The sequence below is a fragment of the Nyctibius grandis genome, chromosome 24, assembly GCF_013368605.1.
Source record: "Nyctibius grandis isolate bNycGra1 chromosome 24, bNycGra1.pri, whole genome shotgun sequence".
Lineage (NCBI taxonomy): Eukaryota > Metazoa > Chordata > Aves > Nyctibiiformes > Nyctibiidae > Nyctibius > Nyctibius grandis.
Window position 1 is genome coordinate 2,530,806 of NC_090681.1, and position 12,153 is coordinate 2,542,958.

A 12,153-nucleotide genomic window follows, 5' to 3' on the forward strand; every position below is an offset into this window, starting at 1 on the left:
GCCGCGGTCCTCGTTACCGGGCTGTGCCCACCTTAACTGGATTATCTGTGTGTGCATTGCGGTGTCAGCCTGCAGCGAGGGCACGCCACCACCCAGTGTGACAGCATGTGTCCCCACCACGGGGCGGGAGGGGACAGGGACGGGTCCTGCACGCTGCTCCCGGCCGGGGCTCCCCGCCTGGCTCCCCCTCGGGGGGCTGCGGTGGCGGCTGCTCACCTCGCACTGCATGGACAGGCTCTGGGCACGGGCACCTTCTCGTGGGGCTGGTGCCACCGTGGGGACTGGGACGCAACCAGTGGCCCCGAGCGTGTGAGTGGAGATGGGAGCGAGCACAGCCTGGCCCCAGCTGAGGGTTACCCCGAAGGGACCAGACCCCAAAACCTTGCTCAGGTGCCAGCCCCCTTGCTCTGGGTGACAGTTCCCTTGTGCACGGTGTCACCTCCCTCCTGGAGCAGCGCAGGAGGAGCTGGGGCTGTAGCACCCTCCTGGAGATGTTCCCTGTGCAGGGACAGGTCCTCCCCTTCAGGCTGGAGGACAAAGGGGACTCAGAGGACTTGGGGTGTCCTCGCAGGTCAGAGCATCCTGGTGATGCCTCGTATTGAGGCTGGGATCAGGATTTGGGTGTCAGTCCTCCCCCTCCAGCTGATTCAGAGCAGCCCCGGCATCGCGTACCCTTCCCCTGGCCACGGCTCAGCCGCTGGGGGCCTTGGACAAGCCCTGCCTGCAGCAGGGGTGATGGGCACAGCCCAGGGCACCTCATTTCTCCCCTCCCCAAGGGTTCAGACGTGGTACCTGGAGCCACAGCCCCTGCCCATGTGCGAGAGGAGCCGAGCCGGGTCTGCAGGGGCTGGTGCTCAGGTCAGGGGTTCTTTGCCATCAGCTGGGGACCCGCGGCCGGTCCCTGCCCGGGTCCTGACGTGCTGCTGTGGAGCAGAGCTGCTCTGCTTCCCCCTGGACGGGTCGGGTTCTGTACCCGCTCGGGTAAATCTCTCTTTGCTGAGCCTTATTCCCAGCTGACCATGGGATGGGTTTGATCCTGCCCTGGGATCTGGAGGCTGAGCCAGTCCTGCCTGGCTCAGAGCCTGGATGCAGTCCCTGGGGGTCTCGTAGCACTCGGAGGAGGTCGAGGTCTCAGGGTCTTCCCACCTCCGTGGGCGTTTTGCCCTCTTTCGGCGCGTAGCAATGACTTTATTTGCCTCCAGAGCAAGAAGATAGAGCGGGGTGTGTGGAGCGCACGGGGGGTCACGGCAGCACGCGGGGGGTGGCTGTGCATGCGGGGTGCCGCTGGCCCAGCCCCACGAGCCTGACCCGAACCTTCTCTTGCAGCCGCGTGAGAAGGGGCGGATGCGTTTCCACCGCCTGCAGAACGTGCAGATCGCCCTGGATTTCCTGAAGCAGCGACAGGTAAGGGCTTGTTTAGGCTCATCCCCAAGCAGAGCTGGGTGATTTGTGGTTCTTTCTCCTGGTTGGGGCTTGGGAAGGGGGTCGAGAAGCAGCGTCAGCCCGTGCTGGGATGTGCCTGTCCCCGCGGTGCCGGTGCTGGTTGAGGACGGCTGTCAGGGGACTTTCCCCCGTAGGCGTCGTGTCCTCTCAGAACCGCCCACGTGGCACAAAAACCGATATGAAAATGAAGGATCAGACTCCGCTTCTGGGAAGGGGTTTGCAAATGTCACAGTCACTTCTGTGCCCCAAAAGCCTCACCCGGGGGTCCCCAGCAGCTCCTGGCGGTGGCATGTCAGTGCCTTCCCACCAGCTTTGGGGAGATGGGGCAGCTGGCTCCTGCTCAGCCCCACGCAGCCCCAGCGCTGGCACAGCCGGGTGCCTCTGTGTGGTGTCACCCCTCCGGACGGCAGCACCCATGTATCATCCTCCTGGGCAGCATCACCCCCAGCTTTCAGGGGGCAGGCTCCCTGCGCCGGGGAGGTGCTGGCCCCATTGTGCCCGTGCAGCTGGCAGGGACCCCTGGGCAGATCCCACCCAGAGCAGCAGGATGTGTCCCAAGAGTTGTTGGCTCTGCAGGTGAAAGCCCCGGGGCCGGGGGTCCTGTTCTGCCTGTTGGGTCAGGAGGTGGTGGAGTCACCATCTCTGAAGGGGTTTAAGAAAAGCCTGGCCATGGCACTTAGTGCCCTGGTCTAGTTGCCATGGTGGTGTCAGGGCAATGGTTGGACTCGATGATCCCAGAGGGCTCTTCCAACCTCATTGATTCTGGGATCTGCTGGAAGCACCGAGGCTGGTGCCCCCGGTGCCACAGGCATCTCCGTGGGGTTTGGGGATGGCATTTAAACCACCCCTAGAGCAAAGCAGCTGGGAGGGAGCAGCTCTGGGACTGCGTGCGGCCGGCGTCTGCCAGGACGGGGGCTTTCGGTGGGTGCCGGACCCTCAGCCAGGGCAGTGCTGGCGTTTCTCCCTTTGTTAGGGCTGGTTGATCAGCAGCTTGGTTTTGAACCCAGGGGGAGAGTTAGTAAAGCTCAGCCGTCCTCTTTTAACCACGCTCTGAGGTCTGTAGCTATTAAATTATGCACTAGTGCTCAGGGCTTCGGGGACGAGGCACTTCTCCATGTGAGCTGAAATAAAGCCCTTAAGTGCTGGGAAAATCACGTCAAGATGGAGAGTGCTGGGGACATGAAAAATCCTTCCTTCCCCCTTCCCGAGCCGGGGCACAGGGTGGCCTCGCTGCCTCTGTGGGAAGCGCTTGGGGTCTTGCGTGTCTGCTCCCCTCTGGGGTGCTTGGGGTGGTCCTGGGGACGCGTCCCCCAGCTCTCTGTGGGTGGGTTGGAAGTGACCTTAAAGATCATCTGGTTCCAACCCTGGTGCTTCTCTTCCAGGTGAAACTGGTGAACATTCGCAACGATGACATTACGGACGGCAACCCCAAGCTCACCCTGGGGCTCATATGGACCATCATCCTCCACTTCCAGGTAGGTCATGAGAGCTTCTCGCTGAAGGACGCGGGGTCGGACGGTGGGAGCACGTTGTCACCTCGGGGCGCTGGCATTTGTCCCCGTGTCCGTGTGTTTCGTGGTGCTGCCGGCACGCAGATCGGTCCGGAGGATCAACACGCGTTGCGGTGTCACGGAGATGGGTGTCAGAGAATAGCAACGCCTTTTTCTCATCATTTATGTGATGAAGTCATTAACGATGGGCTGTGTGCGGTGGCCTCCCGGTTGGCACCGGGATCGTTGGCGGTGGCTGTTGGCTCAGCTGGGTCTCTGGAGGAGCAAGCAGATTGGGAGGGGGACGTGAGGGCACAGACTGGGCTCACACCCGTGCAGGGCTGTTATCCCAAGGTGCTCCCAGCCCTTTGGGTGGTCGGTGCGGCCACGGGATCTTCTGTTGGGATGGAAAACGTCAGCAGTGTGACAGCGGCTCGGGGCAGGGGTGGGGGAAGCTCCCTGACCCGGCTGGGGTGGTGGGGAACGCGCTTGGGACCGTCTCCAGCAATCGTGTGCTATAGGTGCTCTTGCAAAACAGGGTCTCTGGTCTTTAATAGCCTCAAATTATCTGGTTGTAGCTTTGATGCCCTCAGGGGGATGACGCCTGGCCCCTAATGCCACCACTGCGTTGGCACATGGGGTTTGCTCGGCGGTGCTGCTGCCAGTAGCAATGTGGCATCAGCTCTGGGGCCACCACCGCTGTGGGACCGAGCCCCCAGGAGCTGCTGTGACCCTGCTCCGTGCCAGCGCGGCCAGGCTGGCACTGGGCGAGCCCCTCCTGACCTGTATGTCTCGGTCGTGGGGACAAATGGGGTGTCAGGCTGCTGACGAGGTGTTTTGTCGCTGGGAGGCAGCTGGGGTCGAGCAGGGGCTGGATGCTGCTGAGTCACCGTCGTCTCCGGCAGGGCCCTGGCTGGTGGCACCCTGTCCCCGCTGTCCTCGGGGTGCTTTGCTGCAGGGGACCAGAGAGGGGATGGCAGAGCCCAAGCAGGAGCTCCCCGCTCCCCTCCGCACCCCGCTGTGGGGGGGACGCTGCCGCCCTGCCGTGGGGGACAGGGCAGGTGCGGGGGGGGCTCCCAGGGAGCGGGGCTGGTGCCGGCGAGCCTGCGCGTCCTCCCCCCGCCTGGCTAACGGGATTTTTTCTGGGGTTGTAGCTCCATTGTGAACCTCTTAATCTCCCGCTTTCCAGTGCTGCTGCCCTGGGGGCAGGCGGCTGGGAGAGCCCTGGAGGGGGGTGCCAGAGTCCCCTGTGCCCTGTGTTCTGTCTCGTCCCTGCCGGTACCCTGCGCTGGTCCCTCGGAGCTGGCGCTCGGAGCAGGGATGCTGTGTGCTCCTCGGAGCCCTGCTGTGGGGCCTGGAGCCCGTTAGGACCCCCCGACTGGAGCGATGCCGCCTCCCCTTGGGCTGCCCCTCCGTGCCCTGAGCCGGGAGAGCCTGGCAGGAGGCTGGGCACGTGAGCTTGGCCTCTTGGGGCTCTCGATATTAAGAATTAAGGAGCAAACCTCCCGAATTGGAGAGAAACCCCCCGCGGGAGCTGGCGCGGCGGCTCCGCGTCCCCGTCTGTGCCTGCCCAGCTCTGACTCCTCCCTGCTTTTATTTTTTCTCCCCCATTTCTCTCCCACCCCTTCCTTTATGCTACCTTTGCCAACCTTCCCCGCGTTTTGTGTTTTTCATCCCCCTTCCCCACCCTCTCCCCCTCCCCTCTTGCCTGATTCCTCCTTCCCTGTTTGTGTTGGCGAGGGCCGTGCTCCAATTACCTCATATTTGGAGAGCAGGATGCCGCAGCCAATCCCCGCTCCCTCTGCTTTTAGGTCAAGTGATTTCTGAACTGCAGTGAGATGCTTTGAATGTGTCTCCTCGCAGCGCCCGGGCTGTAAGATGGCTGTCTGGAGCGGCGGCGGCGGTGGGGCTGGCGGGTGGGAGCGGCGAGGGGCAGCCGGCGGCACGGCGGGCGATTGAGCCCATGAAGCCCGGCTCGGGATCGATTCGGGAGCCGGCGACTCGCTTCGCTGCCTTCCTGCCGGCGCCGAGGAGGAGATGGGGAATTCTCTGGGCTGCGTTAAAGAGCCGAAGGAAAAAGCTGCGGGAAAGGCGCCCCTGTCTCCCAAAAAAAGGGTCCGCTTGAAACGGAGGCGGAGGGGGAAGAGGAGAGCGATGCCGGAGGCAGCCCCGCAGGAGGAGCCGCCGGCCCTGGGCGCCGGTGAGGATGAGGAGGCACCGAAGGTGAAGGCAGCCCCCCGGCAGGAGGGAGGAGAGGAGCCCGCCGGGAGCCGGTGTCACCGGAGGGACCCCAACGCGGCGGCCCTGCAGCCTGGGCTCGTCGTGCAGGTGAAGGAGCGGTTCCAGGGGGAGGTGCAGAAAGCTCGGCTGGTGCCGGCTGCGGCGGGGGCTGCCCGGGAGGAAGGCACCACCGTCATCGCCCGCTTGCTGGAGAACCCGGCCGAGAAGGGCTGCGAGAAGGCGGTGAGCCGGCTGGTCGAGCTGCAGAGGAGCGGGGCGGGCAGCTGCCGGGCCGTGCTGCTGCCCCTGCGCGGGGGGACCCATGGGCACGCCGAGGGGCTCCTGTCCCCCGGAAGCACCGTGGCTGGCGAGGAGCCAGCGAAGAGCCGGGAGCCGGGGGCCGGCAGCGCCCTGGGTGCCTGGGGAAAAGGAGGCAGCAACGGCCCCAGCTCCAGCGCTGTGTGGACCTGCTCCTCCACAGCAGAGCCGGGCACCGTCTCGGAGCTGTCTACGCCGTCCCCCATGGTGGATCAACTGGAAAACCCCAGCATGGGGAGGACCTCAGGGTTGCCATCGTCTCAGGCCGGGGAGGGAGACGGGCACGGACTGCCGGCCTCCCGCAGCCCCTCCTCCTTCAGCGGGCGCAGCGGCGGCGCGGCCCGGAGCTCCTCGGGGTACGGCAGCGACCCGGCACGCCGGCCGGCCCAGGGCACTGGAGGTGGTGGGACCACGGCGTGTCCCTCTGAAGGTGGCCATGGGCTCGCTGCGGAGGGCCCGGCTTGGAGGGGGAGCGCGGGGACGGACGGAGGAACGGTCAGTGTCTGCGTGTACCCTCGCCCCCTTTTTGGAGCGGTGTGGGGGGACCTGGTTGTGTGGACCCTCAGATCCTGATGGCACCTGGGGATGGGCATCCCGGTGAGGTGCCACCTCGTGCGGAGCGCGGGCGGGAGGACTCTGGTGCGGAAAGCTCCCAAAGCCTTTTCCCCTCCGAGCATCTCTGCTGGGGGAGCATCCCCAGGGCTCCGGGCACGGGCAGCCAGAGCGGCTCTGGCCGGAGCCCGCGGGTGCTCCCGGTGGTCACACGGGCTCTCGGTGCTGTTGCATTTGCCGTCGCAGCACACGTGGCCTCGGGGCTACTCGGTTGGGCGCAAGTTTGGGGTGTCCCCTTCCCACTGCCCACACAGAGGCACAAGGGCTCTGCCTGCTCCAAGGGGGATCCGAGAGGAAGAGGAGGGGGGACACGATGGGGTGTTTGGTTTTGGAGCCTGTTGTTGCTGTTTGGGGGTCACTTTGTGGGGGTGACAGGGTGGGCTGAAGGCGCCTTTGGGTTGGGCCAAGCTCTGCACGCCCCAGGACAAGCACGTGGTTGATGGGACGGGAAGGGGGCTGTGGCCCCCCTGTACCTTTGCCGGGTTGGGATCGATGTCACAGCCACCTCAGTGTCCTGCCACCGGTTGCTTGATGCATGAGGGTGATGTTGGGAGGGTTTGGAAGGGGCTGGCCCTGGGTTCTGCAAATCTCCGCTCCCTCTTCTCGCCGGTGCCTCCCTAAATCTTTGTCCTGACACAGACATGTGAAGAAAGGAGGGTGGAGCTGGTGCCGCATCCTGCACCTCCGTGGAGGGTCTCCTGCAAGGATGCCCTCGGGGAAAGGCCCCAGCGGCCGGAGAACCCCGGTGCCATGTGAATGATTAAAAATAAAGGAATTATCTGAGCTGGGTGCTGCAAGGAGCCCCGTGATGGGCAGTGGCACGGGAGAGCCCAGGTGGGGCACCGCCGATGGGTGGCTTTGCAGAAGGTTTCATCCTGCTCTTCATGAAGAGCTGCTGGGGAATCAATAAGGGGGTGCTGGGCAGGAGGAGGTTTGTGGGCCTGTGGAGGGTCCCATCCTGGCTCTGCTGCCGGGTGCTGGGTCCCAGCATCCCTGAGGAGACGCGGCCGCGGGGCTGGAGGAGTTAAAGGCAGCGCCGGCGGCTGACAAAGAGCAGTTGTGTGTGCGATGAGCGGCTCAGGCTGGGGAGAAGGAGGTGAGCTGCGGCATACCAATGCCACCAGCTCCGTGCTGGTCCTGGGGGTGCCCACCTGCGATGCCAGCACCCAGGCGGGTGTATTTTGGGGGGGTGGAAAAGCAACTTGGGTGTTTTCAGGGCAGAGGGGCGGCGGCTGGGGCTGGGTCCTGGCACACCTTCTCCCCGCAGCGCTGGGAGGAGGAACCCGGCGAGCAAACAGCCCGCGTTGCCTTTCCACGGGCACCCTCATGTCCTCCCCTTTGTCTGCCCCTTAATTAAGGGGAGGTAATTGTACTAATTGGGGAGCTGGAGCGGGGGGGATGGGTGCCAATCAGAAATGCGCTGGCATGTGGAGACACGTGCGTTCGGTCACGTGCGAGTCTGGGATTCGCAGCCAGTCCCGTGCGTCTGTCTGAGAGGGCTCTGCGCCTGGCGGTCCCTTTTGGTGGGGACGTGGGTCGTGGCACCCCTGGCACCAGCATCCCCTGCCCGCAGCATCCCCTGGCACCTGCCTCTCCAGACGTGGTGAGGCAGAGGGGGGACGTGACAGCCTCTCCCCATCCTCGCGTTTTCCCCCTGGGTTGGAGCTGGTGGCCCCGTTCTGAGCAGCTCCACAGGCTGGAGGTCAAGGACCTCTTGGGTGCTCCCTCCCCGCTCAGCCATGGGTGCTGCTGGATGGGGCCAAGTGTCCGAGGGTGCTGGGGCTCCTCGTGGTGGGTGCTGGGCAGGAGCAGGTTTGTACAAGCATTGCTGTGGGCACAGCGTGTTCGGGGCATTGTGTTCCCGGTGAGATGTGCCCCAAGCCCTGGCTGGGGGGGACGGTGCCCGGTGCCGCGGGAGCCTGGGCAGAGGAGCGGCTCCGGGAGAGCTGGGCGGTGGGAGGCAGCCGGGGTCTGTCGGTGCTGGTGGCTCCTGGCTGGGCTGAGCTGGGCTGCGTGGCCGAGCAGGACCTCATGCCTCCATGAAACGGGGTTGGCAAAGGGCTGGGCTGAGCTGGGTCTCCACACCTCGGCCCCCCAGCGCTTTCCTCCAGCTCCGATGGTCTATCCCCACGCTTGGCACCTCTCCCCCATGGCCATCAGGAGTTTCCTCCTGCCCTTCCCAGCAGGAAGGGCAAGTTCATAGGAACTGGCCATGCCCGGTGGTCGTTCCTCCTCCCGCATCACCCCACGGCTGTGCCGCTTCCTTACAGATCTCCGACATCTACATCAGCGGGGAGCTGGGGGATATGTCGGCCAAGGAGAAGCTGCTTCTGTGGACGCAGAAGGTGACGGCGGGTTACATCGGCGTGAAGTGCACCAACTTCTCATCGTGCTGGAGCGATGGGAAGATGTTCAACGCGCTCATCCACAGATACAGGTAGGCAGGAGGGAGCGGTGGAGAGCGTCGTCTGGGGGGGTGGAGGAAGGGCTGAGGACCTCCCGGGGGTCCCTGCCCACCCCTGCGGCTGGGGATGGTCTGGAGTGCTTGGAGATGTAGGTGAGGGTTGGAGGGAGCGATGTCTCTTTTACTTGGAAATAATCTCTGGGGGGTGGATGCTTGGAAGGAGCAACAAATACATCAGGTTGGAAGAAAAAACATTTTGAATGAGGTTGGGGCGAGGGGCAAAAAAGAAAAGCTTTTAGACTGGGAGTGCTGCAGTGGTTTACGTGTTAGTGCTGCCCTGGCTGCTCTCCGGGAGCTGCAGCACTTTCATCCAAGGGTCTTGGAGCTCTCCTGAGCAGCAATTAACCCTCTCGCAGTTCCTTGAGAGCCAGCTCTGCCCATGTCACCACCCTGCTCCGGGGATGTCCCCTACACCCCGTCCCGGGGAGGGCTGGCGGTCCCAGCCTGGCACACTGGGTACAGAGCAGGTCCCAAGGAGCACAAGGGGTTTTCCTTCACAGCTTGGACATCCCCTTCCCAAAGGGGACGAGCTGGGGAGGTGCTGCAGCCCCGCTCCCCTCAGAGAGCCACCAGCCTGGGACAAGGACAGGGGCTCGGAGGAGTCCTTGGGGGCCACCTGGGCCAGCGGTGCCTGTCAGGATGCTCTGCCCTGGGCACCTTGCGCTGTTTGCCAACGTCGTGACTCTGGCGCGTGTCTTGCAGGCCAGATCTGGTGGACATGGAGAGGGTGCAGATCCAGAGCAACCGGGAGAACCTGGAGCAGGCCTTCGAGATCGCCGAGCGGCTGGGGGTCACGCGGCTGCTGGACGCCGAAGGTGGGCGGCCGGCGGACGCGGCTGGTGCGGGGAGATGCCGACCTCTCCGCCCGCTCCCCTTCCTCACTGCCTTTCTGCTTCCCCCTCGCCAGATGTGGACGTCCCCTCTCCGGATGAGAAATCCGTGATAACTTACGTGTCTTCAATCTACGATGCCTTTCCCAAGGTCCCCGAGGGAGGAGAAGGGATCAGCGCTATCGTAAGCATCGCTGCGGGGTGGGAGGCTGGGGCAGCGGCTCGGGAGGCAGCTGGGGGTTGTGGGAAGGGTCTGGAGGTTCCCCGTCTGCCCTAGCAGATGGGTGATGGGGGGAAGAGGCTCAGGGGGGAAGAAGGAGCTTCCCCATTAGCATGTCTGCCCCGTGAACGGCCCGTGTGCCTGTAGGGCTGCGGTGTTCTGCAGGCTCTGCCTCGGGTTTTGAGCTCATGGGAAAGCTGAGCTGGCTTCCAGGGAGCAGCTGGCGAGGAGGATCCTCCTCCTCCTCCTCCTTCTTCCTGGGGTGGCATCACAGCAGAGAGGCAGAGGCGACCAGTCCACCCCGTAGCTGTGACCGTGGCACCTTGGATCCTGCTGGGCTCTGCCTCTCCCCCGTGGCAGCGCTCTGCAAGGGTGCTCTCGCCCGCAGGAGGTGGATTCGAGGTGGCTGGAGTACCAGAGCCGCGTGGAGTCCCTCATCTCGTGGATCAAGCAGCACACGATACTCATGTCAGATAAATCCTTCCCCCAGAACCCTGTAGAGCTAAAGGTAGGTCCTGGGCAAGATCCATCTGCAATGTCTCATGTGCTCGGTGCTGAGAGCTGGGTGGTGGCGTTCCCCAGGTTTCTGACGAGCCTTTCCCATCCCAGGCACTTTATAACCAGTACATCCACTTCAAAGAAACTGAAATCCCAGCGAAAGAGCAGGAAAAAGGAAGGATAGAGGAGCTCTACAAACTGTTAGAGGTAAGTATCATCCTGGCTACCCAGAGGCTTGTGTGTGGGAGCGTTGTGCTTTTAGCAAGACTAAAGTGTGCTCAGTTCGGGTTTATTTGGGAATGGAGAAGTGGAAATAACCCTCAGGGTAGATGATGCAGCAGGCGGGAGCGGAGGCAGAGCTGCTGCCTCACAGCCCTGCTCGCCTTGCTGTGATCTCTCTCTAGCCAGCGCGGGGAGGAGGTGGGAAATGCCGTTCTGTTGATGTTTTCCCCAGGTATGGATTGAATTTGGACGCATCAAGTTGCCCCAGGGCTACCACCCCAACGACGTGGAGGAGGAGTGGGGCAAGCTCATCATCGAGATGCTGGAGCGCGAGAAGCTCCTGCGGCCGGCGGTGGAGAGGTCGGTGCTCTGCTGCGGCAGGCAGAGTCCCCTGCGGGGGTGTCCCCTGCTCCCCGGGCTGGAGGGACATCCCAAAGCCCCTCTGTCTCTCTCTTATTCTCTTTCCCTCTGTCATCGCAGGCTGGAATTGCTGCTACAAATCGCTAACAAAATCCAGAATGGTGCTCTGAGCTGTGAAGAAAAACTCACTCTGGCAAAGAACACGCTGCAGGCTGTGAGTGGGGGGGGTATTTTCCCCCTCCTAACTTTTTTATTTATTTTTTTTTTAATTTTCCTGCCTCTTCCTTTACGCCCATCTCTTCCCCTCTCTTCTGCGTGGGGTGGTGGGTTCCCCTGGGCAGCTTTCCTTTATCTTCTGCCATGGAGCCTGCCTCAGGGGATGGAGGTAGCGAGGCTGGACGCTGCAGCGGTACTGGCTTGGAGGAGAACTGCGGTTCTGGGAAAGCTTGTTGTAAAATGAGCCTTAAAACCCCTCAAATCTGTTTTATTTGCCTAAAAGACTGGCAGAAAGGACTCGCTTGCGGACTGTAGGTAGGGAGCAAATTTCTGGAGAGGGGTGTTTTGTTCTGGGAGGAAGAGATGTGAAGGTTGGGAGCTAAAAATGGTTAAACCCAAGGAAGAAAGGAGATGCACGTTTAAGCGACTGTCTGTGGGACTCGCCATGGGAGCCCGTCTGTCCTAGAAGCTTTCGGTTCATCTGCAGGAGCTTTTCTAAAGGGGATGGCCCGGGTGTGGTGTGAGTGATGAGCTCATGTTCTTCTGCTCAAGTCAAGCTTGGGGATCAAAAGGTCTTGGCTTGGCCAGGGGAGGTTTAGCTTGGCCAGGGGAGGTTCAGGTTGGACATTAGGAAGCATTTCTTCTCGGCAAGGGTCATTAGGCATTGGAAGGGGCTGCCCAGGGAGGTGGTGGAGTCCCCATCTCTGGAGGGGTTTAAGAAAAGCCTGGACATGGCCCTTAGTGCCCTGGTCTAGTTGCCATGGTGGTGTCAGGGCAATGGTTGGACTTGATGATCCCAGAGGGCTCTTCCAACCTCATCGATTCTGGGATTCTGTCTTTCTGGTCGTAAAGTTGATGCTGGGCTGCCATCGTGTTCTCTCTGCCCATGTGCCAGGGCTGAAGGGACCCAGCCCTCAGTGTCCTCCCTCTCGGTGCAGGACGCTGCTCACCTGGAGTCGGGCCAGCCGGTGCAGTACGAATCCGACGTGGTGGTGTACCTGCAGGAGTGCGAGGGGCTCATCCGCCAGCTGCAGGTGGACGTGCAGATCCTTCGGGATGAGAACTACTACCAGCTGGAGGAGCTGGTGTTCAGGTGAGACTGGCCGTGCCCGAGATGGTCTGTGGATGGAGAAAGGTGGTCAGGGGGTCTGTGGATGGAGGAAGGTGGTCAGGGGCTGATGCATGGCACTCCTCTGCTCTGTTGTGGGGAAGGAGGGACAGTGCATGCATCTTCTTACCCATGCCTTGCTTGCTCCTCCA

The 12,153-nt window shown here is 62.7% G+C and overlaps 2 protein-coding genes across 7 annotated transcripts in view; both read left to right on the forward strand.

The window, feature by feature from the left end:
• MACF1 (microtubule actin crosslinking factor 1) overlaps nucleotides 1-12,153 on the forward strand; it is a 133,427-nt gene that overhangs the window by 29,763 nt on the left and 91,511 nt on the right. For all 6 annotated transcript variants that reach the window (XM_068417751.1, XM_068417754.1, XM_068417749.1 and 3 more), the window contains exons 4-13: nucleotides 1,327-1,404; nucleotides 2,826-2,918; nucleotides 8,354-8,520; nucleotides 9,250-9,362; nucleotides 9,455-9,561; nucleotides 9,986-10,105; nucleotides 10,207-10,302; nucleotides 10,550-10,677; nucleotides 10,798-10,891; nucleotides 11,832-11,986. In XM_068417751.1, coding sequence (XP_068273852.1) covers nucleotides 1,327-1,404; nucleotides 2,826-2,918; nucleotides 8,354-8,520; nucleotides 9,250-9,362; nucleotides 9,455-9,561; nucleotides 9,986-10,105; nucleotides 10,207-10,302; nucleotides 10,550-10,677; nucleotides 10,798-10,891; nucleotides 11,832-11,986 — 1,151 coding nt within the window. The remainder of the gene's footprint in view (nucleotides 1-1,326; nucleotides 1,405-2,825; nucleotides 2,919-8,353; nucleotides 8,521-9,249; nucleotides 9,363-9,454; nucleotides 9,562-9,985; nucleotides 10,106-10,206; nucleotides 10,303-10,549; nucleotides 10,678-10,797; nucleotides 10,892-11,831; nucleotides 11,987-12,153) is intronic.
• LOC137673231 (arf-GAP with GTPase, ANK repeat and PH domain-containing protein 2-like) lies at nucleotides 4,913-6,044 on the forward strand. The gene has a single exon (XM_068417914.1). The coding sequence runs from the start codon at nucleotides 4,971-4,973 to the stop codon at nucleotides 6,042-6,044; it is 1,074 nt and encodes a 357-aa protein (XP_068274015.1). The 5' UTR covers nucleotides 4,913-4,970.